The following is a 20,258-nucleotide window of genomic DNA, read 5'->3' on the forward strand; positions in this document are numbered from 1 at the left end:
ATAATGGCTTATAGCATGAAAATATGGTATGCATTCACAAATGCTATAAATATTTTCCTCTTTAAAGCAGAAAAAGTGCTTGGATATGTCCTGCACTGCCTTAAATCCCATCCTCCACAGTGAGTCTTAGGAGGTTCTTCTCATCCCTGCACACTCACCTTCAATGCTGGTGTACGTTTTCTCTCAGTGGAGTCTGTACATCGCTGAGCCAACTTGATGTGTGAAGAGTTGTCCCTGATTTTATAAAAGTTGTAAGTGTATGCAGTTGGGGTCATGATCCCCAGATTTGTCATCGTAAAGAAAAACATGAAGCAATTCATTATGGGGGTTCATCAAGGTCGATGACAAAATTGGAGAGGAGAGTGCAATCAGCTTCAAACCCCATCTTTACATGGAGTTACACTCCTTTTTCATATTAAGCATTCCTCCCCAAGGAAAACATATTGGTTATACAAACTAATCTTTAAGCTCTCAGACCAAATGTGTACTCTCAGCTGCTATCTTCAGCAGCAGGTGCTTTGGGGACATTTCAAGAGACAAACAAGTGCAATGCCCTGATTATTTTCTTCTTTACAAGTTTGCATTTATGTATTTACATCCTTCTGCTGCAGTTGTTTATAGAGCATTGCTGTGGAAACACTGGTGCCAAAAGAAAAACACATTTTAATTGCAGTCTGATGAGAAACAACTGTTTCTCATTTTGAATGTGTATGACAATGTTCTTAGCTATGAAATGATGATCAATGATCTATGAAATGAATGTTCATTAGGCTGGCACATGAGCTTCTAGAAAAGGTACAGTTAAATACCATTATTTGGACATGTGCTTTACATAACTATGAATTACTTTTAAACATAAGCAAAAAAATGACAAAATATTAAAGAATAACGTTCTCTCATAGATGATGTTTTCTGTGGAAAAAACGAGAAGCAGAGGACATTTTCACTGATGAATTAATAAACTATTAATTCTAGTAATAACTATATTATCAAACAAATGGAAATAGTGGTGCTTTTAATGTAATCTGTATATTATTCCTTTACTGTGTCAAAATTGAGAGAACTGGCTAAAGTATGAGAAACTTAAGGTTAACAACAGTTAAAGGTAACAACAGCTGCAGAGACCTTTATAAATACTCACATCACTTTCATGGCCTTCTCTTAGGTTGTAGGTGAGATCATGCTGTATGTCTTCAACAAACTTGTGAGCATACTCTGGGTAGAGGTCAAGTACTTCAAAGAGACCTTTGAGGATAATGCACTGGAGGTCACAGTACGTTAGAGCTTTAACGTCTGCATTTGTTTTAATTACTTGATCCCTAATGGATAGGTTTGCTCCAATTAAATCTCCTTTACCTGAAAGGAAATACGAAAATAATTATCTTCACAGCACAAATGCTTTACATTTTTTTGAATCATGAATTTGTTTAACATAATTACTAAATCTTAAATCTCATTTTTACCACTGCATTGAGTAATTAAACATTCAAAAGAATATTGACTAAATGCTGTCTTTTGGGTTTTTTTTTTGCAGGTGCAATCTTAAATGCAATTAATTGGAGGTACAAATTTCCAGACAGGAAAATTGAAGGGAGCAATGAAGTCAATATATATAGAACTAAAATTTTCCCTGGTAATTAATAGCAGGTATAATTGTTTTTAAAAAAATGAATATTATGTCTTTGGCTTGTTTTTTTTGGTGTTAGTAGAGACAATGGTTAAGATAGCATTTTACAATGATACAATTAAGTGTAGATCGTACATTGAAATGACCCTTTTACTTAGAATTTGGACTGCAGAACATTAGCAGTCTATGATAAACATGGCTGCATAGCTACATTTCATGATATATCTTAGTTATATGGGCTATTAATAGATGTATATCTCAATGATACTTCCATCAAGAAAAGGAATGAATTCTTAAGCCATTATATTTTCATTTATGGGTATGACTGACTTCAAATTCTGGATGTATTAAAAAATACAACTGACCATATACTGAATAGCAAAAAATTTTTTTAATGAAAAGTTATAATGAAATGATCTGAGGTATAAACTCCAAAGAGCAGTCATTAAACCAGTGGTCTTCCCCAAACGTTAACGCAGATGTCTGTGTTAAAGACCTGGACAGTGTGATGGCATGTATTCTGGGTAACTTTATGGGCAATATCAAATTAGGGGGTGTATATATGCTGAAGGGCAAAACCTGCTATTCAGAGTGACCTCAATAAATAAGAAAATGTTTGACAGGAACCTTACAAAGTTCAACAAAAACAAATGCCAATTCCTGTACCTGGGATAGAAAGTCTTCTTGCAGCAGTATAGGCTGGGGAGCGACCAGCTGGAAATCAGCTCTCCAGGAAAGGATTTGGGGTTCAACAAGTTGAAAGTAAGCCAACAATGAGCCCTTCCAGCAAAGAAGTCCAAGAACCTCCTGCATAGAGTTAGCAAGAGTGCAGTCACCAAGTCCCAGGGAGTAATACTTTCCCTCTATATGTCAATTATTATAACACATCTGGAGCACTGTGTCCAGTTTTGGGCTTTCCAGTACAAGACAGACTACTGACATCCTAGAGTGAGTCCAGAATAGGCTGCCAAGACAGTCAGTGACTGGAGAACATAAACTACAAGGAATGGTCCAAAAACCTGGGTGTTGTTCAGCCTTAAGAAGAGAAGGCAAAGGAAGTATCTTATTGCTGTCTTCAGTAGCTGAATGGAAACTGGTAGAGAAAACAGAGCTAAATTCCTCTGCAGAGTGAACAGTGTAAACAGATGTACTGAGCACAGGTTGTTACGGAAAAAATTGTGATTAGAAATCAGGCTGGTCAAACAGTGGGACAGGCTTCCCAGAGGTAATGTGGAATCGCCATCCTCAGAGATGTTCAAAATTTGCCTGGCCATGGTCCTGATGAAGCTGAGCTAAACTGGCCCTGCTTTAACCAGGTTTAGGTTGAGTGACTTTCAGAGGTACCTTCCAATCTTTCTGTGGTTAGTAAGTAATAAGTGAAGACTGTAAAATCTGAAAATCCACTAAAAGTGATTGCAATTGGATATTACACAGGAAATGGTGAACTTAAACTAAGCAGCCAACCATCCCTGAAGCTGCTTAGATATGATAATTTTATACTTTAAAATACTGCTTGTATTTTCTCTATTTGCATGGAGCTTGAACAACCTTCTCAAAAAAGCTATTACAAACCCAGTTTAGGGAGGGATTTTCTTTTGTGCTAAGAATATATATACATTCGTGCTACCTTGGAGTTTCTTGAAAACTGCAATTGGTAAAAATGAGAACTAGTATTAGTTTATGGAAAGGTAAATCTAAGAGATGACAATAATATTTGTCACTGCTCATCATATGATGTAATGTTTACATAATCAAATATACAAATGCTAAGCAATAATTTCCTTTTACTTTTTACTGTAAGTATCAATGTGTCTTTAGATTTGATTGTATTGAGCAGAGGGCTGGCAATTTCATTTTATTGTTGGCTGTGTAAATACAGGCAAGTGAAAAAATATCACAAATACACTAAAAATGATCTTTAACCATCCTAATTAGAAACTTTTCAGGTATTAGTATCAATAATGTATAAATAATTTGGAAAAAAATATTAGAGTTGTATGTGATTGTAGTTACAGCGTAGTTTCAGCCTCAAAGACACTACAATTGATCTGGTAATGCTACTGTGTATTTCTTTCCAAATGCAAACAAAGGCTGCAGGTAGTAAGCTGAAGTTTTATGTAGAATTGCTGCACCATTGAAATGATTGTACCTTGAATATCAACATTTGCAATCATGTAAGTTATTCTTAATAGCTCTTTCTTTTTAAGTGTTTATGCGGACACATCTGTTTGTTAATATATCTGAGATGTGCAGTCAGTTATACATTTCTTCTCTTTATGGATATCTTTTAAATCACTTATGGATAATATTTTTAAATAAATTTAAGATGTATGCTCAAATAGTACACAACTGTTATATTAAAACATATTCTCCTATAAAAGATATCTAACCATCATTATTATATATCAAGTAATAATCTCAACAGGTATCAAAAAACTACATTTAATCAGAGCATTTCATTGTATTGTTGCTGTGTGGCTTGTTGGTGAGAATGGTTCAGTAAGCAAAAACTAATGCACTAAAATTAAAATCATGGCAGAATTAAAAAATAGTGGTCTGGGAATTGAAAGTAACCCAGCATTGTCAGGAAAAAAACCCTTGATTTCTTGGATTTACATCACATCAGTAACACAGTTCCTCATAGGTACCCACATGTTTGATGCATTCACCTTCTGCTGGTGTTCATTATATTTAAATGATGAAGCTCCCATTCACTTCAATGAAACATTATTTTATTGTACTATGTTTATGTTTTTGCATTATGATTTCATTAACTTCTCTCGGAAATCCATTAATCTCTTTCTTATTGTATTCATTGTCACCTTTACACAACGATGCTTTCATTAGCATTTTCAGAAGTGCCTGAAAGTGGAATCATTAATGAAATCATGGTTCCAACGGGGGCAGCTCTTGACCTTTTGCAATACTTAAGCACATGTATCTTCAAAGACATATTTCATAGCTTTGATGTAAGTGATCCAATAAATTCGAGGCATTTGAAAACTTCCTTATTGCAAATGAGTGACAGAGTGATGTGGACTGTCAATATAACGGAATTAAAGAGTTATGAAACAAATGGGATATGTATCAAATTTATATTCTAAAAAAAAAAAAGCCCAATCAAATGCATGCTAGTAAAATAACAGAAATTCAATTACAGAAGACCAGAAGCTTGCGATATCAACAATCTCGGGCAATCCCACAAAACAGGAAGGAAAGCGAAAAGGGAAATGTTCTTTTTAACTCTGCTTTATAAGAGTATTAAAAGTTATCAGAAAGAAAAATACATTTAATTCTAAAGAGGTATTAAAATAAAATAATTCTTTACATGCAGAGTAAAATTATATTTTACTTTATCAAAATACTTTATAAAAATTGACTCAGATATGTCTAATTATCTTTTAGCTGAAGATAGAGGGAATCTAATTAGTAGGCATTAGATTGAGAGCTATCACTGAAATTTACAGCTAGAGATGCTTGACTCTAGACAAGTAAAAGCAACCATCTAGCAAACAACTACTAAACAAAATTTATTAGAACAGAACTTCTGGCCTTTCTCTGTTCTAATATACTCAGATGACTGCTGGCAGCATCATTTAGTTTGAATCAGTAACACTTTTGAGAGCAAAGCCAACAATGCTACTTTTTCATCACATAGATGTTCTGCAAGAGGTGTCAATATTCATGCATTAAAGAATGGGAGCAGGCTCCCACTGATTTCTTTCACTTGATAGCACTACTGGGAACACTGACTAGCCAATAATTTTCATGAAAGGGTTAGGAGCCAATACCCAATGTCCTCTGAAGCATCAATGCTGTCATCAAATTTAGGTGAACGCAGCAATTTGTATCAAAAGCTAGCAAACACCTTCTTATATGCAAAGACAAGAGAAGAAGTCTAAGAAAATCAGGATACAAGTGAAATATTGCACAGCTAGCACTCTAGAAATGAAAATCTTTTAGGGCAAATAATAGGAAGTTTAAAGTACAAAAATTATGGATGTATTTTATGAATAAAAGATTAAAACTGGAACAGATCCATATCAGACTACTAGGACCCGCTAAGCTATCAGTTAGTAGGGAAGAACCTCCTACACTGAAGGACCATTCTTTCTCTTTGAAGCTGTGACTATGAGCATACCAAGAATCGCCAGCACCGTGCTGTCCTTCAGGACTTCCATGGAACCTGAGCACACAAAGTAGATCGCTTGCAGGGCATCTCCCTGCCGGAGGAGATATTCCCCAGGAGCACAGAAGGAGGTTTTGATATGCAGAGACAGGGACCTGAGGCAACCACGGCTGGCACACTCAAAAAGGGAGAGCTGCAAAATCTCCTTGTTCAAGTGCATGGTGATGTCTGAACGCAGCTCATCCGGGAAGTCTTTTAAAAGCTGTCCGAGAAAGAGAAAAAGAGGCAAAAAAGAAAAAAAGTGTAAAATAGTTTGCTTCCTCTTCTGCAGAAGTGATCTGATTTAGCAGTACTGCCCATCTCGTACTGATGCAAATTTCCCTTTGATTTTTCTTATCCCCTTGATAAGATGTGGCTATGTCTTAATAAATCGTTACACTGATAAACACTGAAAAATTTCACAGAATCACAGGATGTTAGGGGTTGGAAAGGACCTTGAAATATCCTCTAGTTCAACCCCCTTGATAAAGCAGGATCACCTAGAGTAGGTCACTTTTTGGGAGAAAATATTAATAAGAATATGCCTGTATATCATATCATATCTTCTCAGAGAGTCTTCTGACGATGACATATAACTGTTCAAATCATCTTTCCTCTTGTCAAGGCACTGCATAAATTTCAGATGGAACTTTTAAAAAAACCATTTAAGTGCTTTCAGGTATCAGTCCCACTGATGCAAAGTATACTGCCTGCCTACAGGCAGAGCTCTGGACCATCCATGCTGCAAGTCCACAAGTGCAGTTCGCTCTGTTTAAGAGCGAAGTTTAAGAGGATCAGACACCCGACCAATGCGATCAGCCAACACTTCTCCAAGTGGGCTTAGACAAAGCAGTTCGTGGATGGGAGGCAAATCATGAAATACTGATGGTCTCTTCAGAGGCTGCTGTTGTAGTACAGCAGTCACTCACCTTCAGTGCGACTAAAGGTACAGAAGTTGAAGGTGATCCTTAAAGAAATCTAGGAAAGTTTTGATATCTAAGTGGTTTTTCCACTTTTGTAAATCTTACCAGGCTTCTTCTATGGCTAGGATGCTGTTGAAAATCCTATTCTTTGTGCTGTGCACACCACAAAAAGAATTTGTCAGGAAAACAATGTTCTCAAACCTAAATCTTTCTGCTTATTTCCACATTATCTTTAGAGGTCACAGAGTTTTATAATGACATATATAAGAACTCTGAAGAGAATAGTTCATTCAAATAACACTCCAGCAGAGAGAAGCCATTATTTCTTCTGGAGCACAGTGGTGCATAACCTGGATAAGTCATTTAAAACAAGTAAGCAAAGACAAGACCAGAAATTTGTCTTTTGATTTCACTCTCCTGTTGCATTCTGCAATATTTAAAAATATAAGGAAATGAAAAATATAAAAAAAAAATCAGGCCAAACCACTTGTTTACACTATTGCAAAGAATAAAATAAAATGAAAGAAGGACGAAAGGGCGGTGAAGAAGTCTCTACTTTAAAAAAGGTCTAAAAAAACCACTGGATTTTTTGTTTGATGAAAGGCAAAACTGTTCACTAGGGTGTTTCTGCTGGCATCATCCGAAAGTTTTCTGATGAATGCCTATTCAGTGTTTGAGAATTACAGAGGACTTCGAATTTTTCATATATGATATGATGTTCTAAGCCAGGTTTTAACAGCATACCCTCTTCCTGGGATAGCCCAGCTTTATTTTTAGGCATGTTCTTTTTTATATGTAACTTCATACAAAACACAGCATCACAAATGGAAAATTACAGCCCTCCTCTTTCCTTCCCTGCCCTCCCCTTCCTCATCCCCTGACTCTAAGTCTCTGGTCAAGACCATCAAACACAATCTCCCTGGTTTGGTTACCTCATTGGAATCGATTCCATTATTGACAGACCACGTGGTTTGGAAATATTCAAGCATCCTTTGCTTTAGCTGCTGTGGCAGGTGATGGACCCGTATAAAGTCCTTCAGATCCTTGGTTCTTGTATGATAAAGGGACCATCTGGAGTACATCCTCTGAATTATGGCAGTCACATTGCCAAACACCAAGGCATGCATCAGAGCTAGGGAGGATAGAAATTATGTGCAATGTGGAGTGACTTGTTGATCATTAAAATGTAACACAGAAAATAAACAGTATTAAATAAAATAAAAGTATTAAACAGTATGAAACCCAGACTCAAATACTCAGTTTGCAACTGCACAGAACATAATAGGTTTCAGAGAGCTCATATATATAAAACCATTTACTAATGGGGACCAAGTGTAGCGGAATGAGATTGCAAACAACATTTAGAAATGTATCATATTCTGGGGAATGAGACGTCAAAAAAAACCCGAGAAAAAAAATTATCAAGCAGACATTCTGGTTAACAAAGATATATTCAAACTGACAATCTGATTTCTTATGTTGCTTGAGAAGGTCAAACAAAGTGTGAAATTGTTTATCAGAAAGTTCTGACATCCTGGAGCTTGTCTGCAATTAGAAACTGGCTTGGGAATAAAAAGACCAGAAGCAAAATTGAAGAAATCCTTATAGATACAGGTTGTCTGGGTCTGTCTGTGCAGAAATGTTCTTGCTGATTATCAGTGGGAAAAAACACTGCTAGATTGCCTATCATATGGTATTGATCTGAGGCATATAATATATGCGTTTATAAATTGTTTATTGAAAAAACTATTAAAGAAATTGATTATTACTCTCAAGGGACACTAGCTTTATGGTACTTGAAAGAAAGCAGACAGGCTCCTCATAGTGGTAAAGGAATTGTTTCATAAACAAGATAAACAAGATATATAGCAATTTGCAGAAAATTGGTGTGAGAACAGGTGGGGAAATAGGAGGAGGAAAGTACGCTTTTTGGTGGTTAGTAATGATTTTACATGGTAAAAACTGCCAGAAAACTCTCCAGTTTGGAGTCTTGAAAATTTTTACATGCTGATTAAAATACAAAGGATCTGGTAACAATATCTATGTCTTTATTGTGGAGTGAATGTAGAAAAATAGATAAGACACTGCAGTGTGATGTAGTTTCACAATACAATATGCATTCTTGCGAAGGTGGTTCAATGAGATTATTAAGTCAATACAAGTCCATTAGTAAAAGATAAATGAAAAGCACGGCAGAAAGAAAATGATCAGATATTAATATTAGAAAGAAAAATAAGAACAACTGGAAATTTATTTCTAAGAATAATCAGCTGGATGAAGTAGGTGTTGTGAATTGTTAAGCTATTAATGTCAGGAGCTTGGGCACCAGAATATGGGGGACTGCTATAATGTTAGATACAGGATATTGTAATAGAAATATGACAGCCAGGCCTGAAACAATTCAGCCAGGCATAGCTCAATAGGCTAAAAAGATAGTGCAGCCTCTTTAAGGATGTGATAATCAGTTTAAAATGGAGGAGAAATAAAGCATTAGGTGGTGTGTGGATGCATATGTTATAATCATGTAGGAGCTGGACAGTGTAAAGATCTCCTTGATGTTATTATAGACATGAATACCATCAAGAATTTTATTACTATGGGAGAATCTGTATTTGTGTATGTACACTGGAAGGAAACAGTGATGATAAGTTACTCCTAGCTGTAATAACCATCGAAATTTTTTTATCAAATAATCACAGATCCACCCTACTTTCTGTAAGAAAAATACGAATCCATTCTCTAAAACCAAGTAGGACAAGTTAAAAAAACTTTTAGGAAAACTGTATTTCATAATGTGGCCTTGATTTTAATGGCTATTCTAAATTAAATTCTTATTGCTTAGGGAGCAGAGGAACACCTCTGATCCCAGAAATGACTGGAGCTACTGGAAAGGGCCTCCAGTCTCATAAATACAAAACTGCCCATTCTTTGCTCAAAGAACATGGCGAACACAAGACAGCATATGACAGTCATCTGCAGTAAGACAGATCTGATTAATATTTTAGAGATGCAGAATAACTGAAAAATTCTGGTTAAATTTTAATAAATAACTTTTCTTTCCAACTTTATGAAGGTATACTGTATAGAATGTTTTATCTTCACGGTATCACTTGTCTTAAGTTGTAATTTCAAATTCATGCAAAACAAACATTAATAAGAAGACAGATCAAACTCAAACAAGAATATTATAAGTTATTTATCTGTTAAATTAACAATTCATTTTTGTTTTCTGGCTTCAGCTTCTTTAAGGTTGCAATAAATTCACTTCACCCTTTAAGTTTTTAGTGACACATGTTAAAGAGGTACAGACAACTACTGATAAACTAAATCATGTTATCCGTTACACTCGAAATTTCATAAGCTAATAGCTTGATCTGAAAATTGTGAAAAGCTTATAAGTTTTCTCAAGACATCACTTTCCACTAGGGTATTTTAAAATTAAGTATCAGCCAAAACTGTACTTCAAAACAAGCTTTAAGAACTGAGAAGGTATTATGCTCCAAAGCATACAGACTAGTACTTTATTCCTAGGTAAGAGGTTTCTGAGGTGTGCTCACCAGTCTCCACTGTATGATGCTAACTCCTTCTAGTTTCCTTGCTATGCTGATTTTCTCAGATAGCATCTGAAATAACGATTCCTCAATAAAATACCTGCAAACCAATCTGCTCTGCTTTCTTGGCTGGATATATCTGGTTCACTGGACCATCTCAGATGTAGCTATTCTTCTAACTGCTTGCCTATGTTTAACTTTGCCTTTCAGTTTTCATTTCCCTCTTACTACATTCAGCTGACCAGTTCTTCAGAATTTGTTCATTGCACAAGCATATTAGTCCTACTGCTCAATAATATAAGAAATGAAAAAGAAATTGCTATAACTGGCCTAAAAAAGGTATAGGATACCTTTATATTCCACTCCAATAAGTTCGTGAAAGCTCTGTCATATCAAAGTGAATTAAATATTCATCATTGCCTTAAACAGGATATGTCTTGATGTAAACGAAAATTCTTTTCTTCATTCCAACAGATTTGATGTAGTGAAAACCCCAAAGCAGTAAGACCACATTGTATTTTAAAACTATAATTTTATACTACCAGCAAAAGCAATTAATGAACTGCTTGTGATTTAATGATGTTGTCAAAATCAAAATGATATAATATTTAGATGATTCATTAGATTATTGCCAGTCATTTTCAGGACAGGGAAAATAACAACAATTCACCGAACAGTTCTTATACAACTTCATGTTGCAAATATATAGTTCATGGGTCATTCATTGTGTTCCCTAGCTTTCAGGTGTCAAGTTGCCAATTTATTTTTGCCCAGGAAAATTTATGCCTCAAATCTGATAACCCGTGCCTTACTGGCTAGCCCTGGAGAAACACCTACTAGTATTTCCAGAAGAAATAGGCAAGCAGTAAAAAAAAACAAAGCAAAAAAAAAAAAAAGAGATGGGAAGTACTCTAGCAGTGATCTACTTTTACCCTTCACATTCATTGTGACATCTTTGAGTTGTAAGATGCACAAACTATGAAACAGCATAGCTGATTTTTTTTGGAGGAGGAAGATGAAGATAAAGAGAGAGCTGTGGGCACTTTCTCTAGTGACCTGAGTTTACCAAGCTCTGCAGGTGCCACCAGCTCACTGGTTATGCCCAGGAGCTTCAGCAGAAAGAAGGTGACTGTAAATGCGCACATGGCTTTCCCCAACAGCAACTAGGTAATTAAAATAACCAAATAATGCTAAGAACTCCACATATAACAAAAAACATTGTGTTTTGATTCTAATCTGAAGCAGTGACATAGTAAAATGTACTTAATGATAATTAAACTGCTTTCTATTTATGATAGGGCCACTCAAGGCTCACCAAACAGCATTCCTGGCTCTGTCATATCTCCATCATCTTCTCTCTGGGCTGGTCCTTCAGATGAGGATACGCACCAGCTCACAGACAGACTCACCTGTGTGCTGCCTGCATGTCCTTGTGATCATTCTCAGGGCTGCTGTGAGGACTGAACTGGAGCTGAACATGCATCTAATACCTGCCTTACTGGAAAAGTGCCTGCATTAACCAAAATCCCCTGGCACTTGGCTGGGCCATACTCACTGACAGCAATGAGTTTGCATTTTACTGATTGACAACTCTCTTTTTTTTGCCATAAGTGATCAAAAGAAATATGCCTGTTTAAGAAAGTTTATCTAGTAAAACTAAGAAAGTTACTTCTTTCTTTTGCCATTTTAAATTAAACTATCCATTGTGAGTTTTTTATTTTGGGGATTTTTTTTAAAGAATCTTTGCAAAATTCCAGCTCTTATTTTACTTGTCCATATCCTCCTCAAAATGTTTTACATGATGCTTAGCATTTGTACCTACCCCCAATAAGCATTGTGCAAATGGAGAAGATCTTTTCAGCATCAGTATTGGCTGAAACATTTCCAAACCCAACACTGGTGAGGCTGCTGAGGGTGAAGTACAGGGCAGCTATATAGGCACTTCTGATTGATGGGCCTCCTAGTGTATTGTTCTCGTAGTAAGGAGACTCAATACGTTTTCCTAGCTCATGAAGCCAACCTGAAAAACAAAGCATAAAAGGAACTATTAAGGAGTACTGACACCATGAAAACTACACACTCTGTGAAATAAAATAATTCTAAAAAACCCCATTTATTAAGAAGACAGCATGTTCTTCACAAAACTCCAGAAATAGAAAGAACATTATACTGCGGGAATTTTCACAGAATGTTAAGTACTGTGTCTCTGGAGTATTTATTTTTATGAATGATTATTTATGATAGGAAGTGTGTTTCTGTATGGAGATCAAATGATTTTGAATTGCATATTACATCTCAGATAATTCAGAATATCCATTAAGACACTGAAAGGAAAAAAACAATCACCTAGTAACACTGCAGCAAGAATGCAACATTGATTTTATTCTTTCCATTCATTAATGCTTGGAAAGCTGTTCGAGATTCTAAGACCAACTTGTTATAATAATAATTACATATTTAGAGCTTTTTACATTTCATTTTAGAGCAGAAAAGATTCAAACAACTAAACATGCAAACCAGAGTTAATTTTCAAAAGATGTTTCATTATTTTCTAAATTGTTTATTTAATCCTTCCTTCTATGTGTACTAGAGAAAGTAGAATTAGCTACCACCTCAGAGATGTTTAAAAAACAACAAAAAAAACCCCCAAAGAAACCCCTAAAGCAACAAACAAGGAAAAAGTATGCCATTCATTTTTTCTGTAAAGCAAAAAGAGACAACCTGAATGAACTGCATAAACACTATGCTTCACAAAAAACAAGGTAGAAAAAAAAGATAAAAGTGAATTTAAGTGTCTAGTTATGCCTATTAAGCACTTTGCTTGGGAGACTGGGAATTTTCACTGAATATTCAGGGAGAACCACCAAAATAAAATATTTCTGGCAGACAGAATTATGTTTCAGAAAAATTGGTTGAGGTTCCCTCTGCTGTAAGCCGAGACTTGAGAGACTGAATCACTTCCTGAAGCTTACTCTCTCCCTCTTCAGTCAACATCCATTTCTTCATCTGGGATGAATTCAATCATGAACTGAGGGAAACCCCCATATAAAATATAGCTGCAAACCAGGAGGCATATTTTAAAGTATCTGCCTCAGCACTTCCAATGAAACTGGGCAAAAATGTGTAAGAATTTATCACCTACAGCAGACTTGCTGAGCCATGGTGGCCACCACAGAGAGCCACCCCCAAATCTGTGCTCTTTTACACAGTCTCCTATGGAGAAAGCTGAGCGAGGAGGGTTTGAAGAAATTCTATAGGATGAGGTATCATCGAAAGTATATAAAATGGTGACAGCTCTTCCAGATCAATTATACTTCTCAGATTTTTGTTGATAGCACTACATTTTTTTTTCATTTGGGTGTAGAGACAAGATACTGTTTAGCCAATAGATGTCATTAAGAGGTAGCAAAATTGACTAATACTTTTTACTTTTTTTGGTTCCTGTAGGTAATAGCTCTCAGGAGATTCTCTGGCAAACTTGAATAATTAATTTTTGCCCTCCAGGAAGAAGAGAAAAATAAATATACCTTATAGTTAGAGGGAACTTCCTAGCATGCAGCATTATGAGTTATCTGGTTCTGAATTAGCATTATCTAGATATAGCTCTGTGACTTTGAAAACATTTCTAAGCATCAATTAGTATAATTAAGAGGAAGATTTTTCAAAGGGAAAAAGAGCACTTAAGTAATCAAGTCTCATTAAGAAAAGTCAGTAGGAATTGGATATCTAGCTGCATTAGGCTTCTTCAAAAATTGCTTGAAGGATCTGTATTGGGTTCCATTTAACTGTATCTGGGAAGTGCTCAAGCACCAACGGAAACATAAACAAGCATTTAAGCATTCATAGATGACATACTTTATAACCAGATATAAAACACATTATCTCATTTACTGGACCTCCAGAAACTCAGTCTTCTCTCTATTTGATGCTTGTACTACGTTGAGTAGGTACATCACTCCCTGTAATTTGCAGATTCATTCTATACTGTTACTCAGATTTCCCTTACATGCCAGGTGCTTAACATACAAAAACCCTGTCTGGAGCTTCAGCAGCTTAGAAAATAGCTGCATGTTCTAATGGGTTAATTACCTACAACATTTATTCTATAAAACAGACAAACATTTTTTTTTCAGTTCAAATGCAGAACAAAACTCTCTGGTTTATTCTGCACTACTTTGTCAGGAGGTATGGAGGAAGAGTATCTTTTAGAGCATCCCTGAACAACTGAAAGCGAGAAGGGTTCCTGTGTAGACCAATGGTGATGATGATAGAAGAGAAAGGGTGGGACAAAAATCTCATGTTCTCTTAGCTGTGGTTCCATATCAAATTCAGGGACTAAATATTTCTAGAGGAGATGTTAAGTTAGAAAAGCCTATCTGCCCTCATGTCATCATTGTTTTTTGTTTAAACAGTATTTGAACCTCATTTAGACCATATTTGACCCTTTCACCCTAGTGAGGAAAGAGAGTAATCAATGCTGCTGATAGTAGGGAAGAGAATATTTAATGAGTAATGCTGGAGTACACTAAAGGACACTGTCAAGTGTGGGCTGTCTTTAAGGGCTATGTTTCAGTTTATGTTCTTCTGGCTCAACTGAAAAGCGCTGGATCTCTAAATGAAAGCACAAAAGATATAAATTTCTTTATTAGATGCCACATTTTCTTCATACTTATCCAAAACATAGAACTGTACCTTATGAAATAGCAGGCTATACAAAACAACCTAAAGCTAAACCAAGCCTAGAAAGACTGGAGAACTAAAGAAAAAGTATAAGTCACCAAACACTGAAAAATTATCGTTTAAAAATGTCCTGAATTGGAGCACATACAGCTTTTTGATGTAAACAGTTTATACCTTCTAATATAGAAGTGTCCGTCTTATGTCTACCAATACATATTGCAGTGAACAGTTTAGGGTCATTAAGTAAAAGATAAAAACTATACAATAGAAATTAGGATCATTAAGTAAAAAATAAAAACTATACAAGAGAAATTAGATCATCTACGTTTTCTCCCGAGATTATTGATACACTAAACAGCATCATTGCTACTACTTAATCCTGTGAAACATCACTGTTATCCTTTCACTGTCAAAAAAACCCCAGATCACTTGTTTACAGGTTCAATCTATATTGGAGTTTTTCCTATCGTGTTAGGAGAGACTGCTCTCTACCCTCTGGGAGCAGAGCTCAGGCTCCAGCCATGATGCCTAGGAACTGCCATGCATGCAGCAAATATGGGGATTAGTGCTTTGGATCAAAGCATGGCAGAGGTATCTACCCTCCACAGTTCAGAGTACCACCTTTGTCTTTCTTTTAGCACACACTAACTGTGTATTTTCAGATATAATTTATGTCTATTTTAATATTTCCCCCCCCTTTCTTTGCCTGGGTCATAATCCTTGATACCATTCTGCTGCATTCATTGCACTAGCTTATTCAGATAATGAAGAGTTAACTGTGTTAACCTTGTACAAGCAGATTGTACTCGACCTCTGGGCTCAAAGGACTTTTAACTGCCAATGGAACTGAAGCATGTGGATATTACCATGAGGGAAACTACAGAACATTTTAAATAGATATATATAAAAGTTTACACACTTTTGCTTGATGAAAGCCCACAGTATGGAGGATAAAAAACACCTCAAAATCCCTTTAATATGCAGTCAAAGAGGAAAAAAGTGACCTGTTTTCTATCAAGTACACTATGTCTCTTTCTATTAAGCAGATAAAATCTTTAGAGGGAAGAGGAAAAAATTTATAAGAAGATTTCGTGCTTCAGATCTGAGATGTTCATCTATTTAAAGCCTAATGCACTAACCAAAATAAAGCCTTCATTCATGTAAGTTCTATATATATATAAGTTAAACCTCCTTGTGAAATCCTTAACAGTGTATTTTGGGGAGCTTGTAAACAATAGCAATGACAAGAAAGGTAATATTTTAAAATGAAAACAAAAATAGTTGGGAGTTTCAAAACTATGCCCTTCTTGGAAACAAACGTTGATGACACATCTCTTCAAATTTATACATGAGAATTCTTGAGCAGCAAATTTTGGAATTGTTGGTGTACTAGAAGCTAAGTGGACACTAGGAATGGATAGATTCAATAAAAATTATATTTGATTTCTGTTGCAGAGAAGCTGGATAAATTTTTTATTATATCTCTTCTCAAATTAACAAATGAAGTAAGAGATGGTCATGAGCCAAAATACAAGGCATAAATGTGCTCCTAATAATGCTGAGATTTGGGCCATATCTTTGCATCTAGTTAATTTCTTTATTATGGATCAAAGGAAAAAAATAAACCAAACAACCAGAATTTGAACATATGTCAGATAAAATTGCAATGCTCTGCCAGTCTTTGGGAATTCTACCACTGATCTTCAAGCATCTGTAAAATCATCCAGAAAAAAGTTTGAACTTGGACATAGCACAGTCAGAAAAGAAAAACAAAGAAAAGAAATGAAGGTCCCTGTGTGCCCCACTGCTCCATGAAGCTCGCACACTCAAGATACACCAACCTGTGTAGTCAAAGGTGTGTAGGTGAAATAGTTGCCTTCACATCTGGTTCCGTTTGAATGCCCACCTTATCTGATGGGGTACCCTTTGCAGATACATTGAATGATGTTCTTCTTGGACACTTGGATGCAGAGGAATCTGTATCCTTCCCTAGATCCTTAGGGAAAATTTTTAACTAGCTAGAGACATTCAGTGAGACAGATGTTTCAGAGACTTAAAACCCATGTAGTTTTCCAAGCTAAATGCATACTCCATGTTGTTGAAGCATTTTTAGATACAAGCTTAACCTTTGTCATGTCTATCAAAAATTAATATAGTTTAAAAGGTAACATCTTATGAAATAATTTTGTAAGGTTTATTAATACCCTTTGTAAATAAACTGACTCCTATATTTTTAATTGAATATATACTTAGAAGCGATCATAAAAATAATTACTTTTTATAGAGTTTTAATTCATGTAAATTAAGCAAATCATAACAAGATATTGACCCATTGTGTTCACTGAAAATGGAGGTTTCATGGTGCAATAAATATTCAATGAACGAAGTAGTTTTAGGAAGAAGAGGTTCTTAATCAAGGGATTAAAAGAAGAAAAAATCTAAGATCTAATTTTAATGTTGCTGATAACAACAAAAACACAGCTGAGCCCACAGGAGTGCTGAAAACCTGACAATTAAGCTTTAATTATCTGACAAAACTCAAGTCTAAATTGCAAGCATCAATGCTTAGAATAAGAAAGTAAAATTTCTCTATTCTCATGATAAAATTTATGCCCCCCTGAAGACACTGATAAAATTCCTTTGTGGGAACATTTAATTTCTTGTCATCAGCAAGATGTGATCTGTTAAATAATTTACATTTTCATTTTGGAAGGCTGTAAGTGCAAGGACAGATACTTGGTATCCTGTGGGATCTCATAATCCACCCCAGTGAAAGCACAATAGGTCCATGGGTTATAATGTGATTTCCAAAGTCACTCTGGTTGATCGCTTCTGGGCATGTTAATGTCTTGTAAGTGGTAGAGCAATAAGCCTGATATAAAATACTTTTAATGCTCACATGTCGTTAGAAAACAAAGTTGGAGAGATGCATTTTTTTAAAAAACAATTGATTAGTCACAAAGACTTGCATCAGAAAAACTATCTTTATGAAGACAGGTGACTGGGAAGAGGTCACCACAAGGAAGGCAGGACAGCAACCTAGCAGCAGCCCTCAGTTTTATGTTTTTATCCACTCAGTTTCACAACCTGCTGTTGCCAAAGAACTCGAGTACATCCTGTGCTGGGTTACTGATTTTTACAAAGGTTATTAAAACATTAGAGTTACGTCCAGTACCTGAGGGCCGGTAGCACAACTGTGTGTGGTATGAGTGAAATTTGGGCTACAGTATCCCCCAAAATTTCATATCACTGCCAGCTGCATGCCTACCCAGTTTCTCTGAGTGTTATTGCTTTACTTACGGCATTTGCAGCACTAATGCAAAATGCTACATAAATACTCAGCAAAACACAGGGTGCATGAATTACCGACAGCTTCACACATTTAAAGTTCCGGTTTCTAGCCAGAACCTAACTATGTTCATGCACTAAACATTAATGCTTCTAGATGAAATCCTATGTTCTTTTTCTTTTTCTTCTACTGGGCTGGACAAATCCCTCAGAACTACATTGCAGTTCCAGTCACAGCCCCAAATATTCCTTAACGTAGTAGATAGGTCATATGAATTAGCTACTTACATTTCTCCTTTACCATGTGGCAAAATATTCTCTTTCCAGATAAGTTATTTTATGTCTACAACTACAGCGCATTCTAGTGAGAGAGTAAAGAAGGGAGTGATATGGGAGGACACACGTGCCTTTGAGTGGAGCTCCAAGATAGCCTGCAAAAAGCCAGCTGATGCTCCACAAGGCTGTAGAAATTGTTACTGGAGGACTTGTCATGTGGAATGGGAAGTGGATGGCTGAGCTTGTCCTGTTTGGTGGGACAGCCGTGCAGGCTGACCAGGCAGGATTTGGGTGGCTTGTCCCTCCATTGTGTTGCTGCCTTGCTACAACAAGACTGCAGGTTTCATCTCTGGGACATGCAGTTGGGATTCTGTACATGTCTAAACAAAGCACAGCTCTTTTGTTCATATTGATGAAGAAGCCTCCTACATACCCTCACAACAGTTTCACAGTATAACACTATATTTCCCTTACAGTAGAGATACATATGTTCTAAGATAGAGACCTGACTATATTACGTATAGAGCTGTGTATAAGAATTTTGAATTGTAGAATGGCATAGGCTAGAAGGGACCTTAGAGATCATCTAGTACAACCACCCTGTTGTGGGCAGGGACGCCACCTCTCGACTAGACCAGGCAACATATGGGGACCGAGCGGGATAACTCAGCACATCTGTTAGGAACACTTTCCTTTTGATATTTTATGATAATTCTCTAAACATATATACTTACTGTTGCACAGAAGTTCCAGTGTACATAGTAAGTGCATTCGTATTCCTGCAGAACTAGATAATAAATTCCTTCAGTCTCATTTATCAAGGAGTAGATAAATTTAAAAAAGAAATGTACTGGAAACTCTTCTGTGTGGCAAAGCATGTACAGCGTTTCTCAACAGTAATTTGGCAGGTAGCTATATTTGGATATGTGGTTGATTTAAACCCCTCTTGCTTTTGCATGTCAACAATTTTTTTTCTCTTCCCTACTTCATCAAAAAGATGATATGGGGATGTTTTCAATATCAGCTTTCCGTGACTGTGGTAGTCAATACATACAAAGCACTATGTATAGCTAATCATTGTAATGAAACTTTTTACTAGGAATAGTTTATAACAACATCTAATACCATTAATATGGTTATAGTAAAGATAAATTCCTTCTATTTTTTCTTTTTTTTTTGTCAATTATCCTGGTTTATCCCTCTCTAAAAAACTCAAGAATTTTTAAGGATCTTAAACTAAAATTAAACTTAAACTAAAAAAAAATTAGTAACATGAGTAAATTAACCCCCTTTTTTGTAATGTCGTAAAATATTTATTTAGTTTTTAGATTACAGGAAAAACACACAAGTCTAAACATATAAATAATTTAAGCAATAAAATTGCAGCCATATTATCAGTAGTATAGAAATAATTTGCAAATCATCTCCTTTAAGGAGATGGTCATGCTGTCACTTCATGAATGGTCTCAGCATTTAATATTACAGCTCCCCAGGCAAACTGGCTGGTACTGTCCTTTTCCAGGCTATCAAATGCCTTGCAGCTAAGGTTGGAATTAGAAATCTTAGTGCTTCTAGTCCATTCAGTGCAAAGAGCATGTCTATCTATGCCCTTTTTGCTTCCCTGTGTTCTATCAGTCTGTATCCATCTGTTAGAGCTTTTCTTATATTTAGAGTCTAATACCCTTTTGGACTAGAGCAGCCTTTTTATCCTGTGTTAGTTTAGCAATGGAGACAAGAGGCTCCTG

General features: G+C 35.9%; 1 protein-coding gene across 1 annotated transcript in view; it reads right to left on the minus strand.

Moving 5' to 3' along the window:
* Window positions 1–1,141: 1,141 nt before the first annotated feature.
* The window catches only part of KCNH8 (potassium voltage-gated channel, subfamily H (eag-related), member 8), a gene marked incomplete at both ends in the record, with an annotated part of 54,864 nt that continues 35,747 nt past the window's right edge, over window positions 1,142–20,258 (minus strand). Inside the window, 4 exons of the mRNA XM_009872006.1 lie at window positions 1,142–1,356; window positions 5,769–6,018; window positions 7,651–7,850; window positions 12,092–12,289. Of these exons, the coding sequence (XP_009870308.1) occupies window positions 1,142–1,356; window positions 5,769–6,018; window positions 7,651–7,850; window positions 12,092–12,289 (863 nt within the window). The remainder of the gene's footprint in view (window positions 1,357–5,768; window positions 6,019–7,650; window positions 7,851–12,091; window positions 12,290–20,258) is intronic.

The sequence above is a fragment of the Apaloderma vittatum genome, unplaced genomic scaffold, assembly GCF_000703405.1.
Source record: "Apaloderma vittatum isolate BGI_N311 unplaced genomic scaffold, ASM70340v1 scaffold3456, whole genome shotgun sequence".
NCBI lineage: Eukaryota > Metazoa > Chordata > Aves > Trogoniformes > Trogonidae > Apaloderma > Apaloderma vittatum.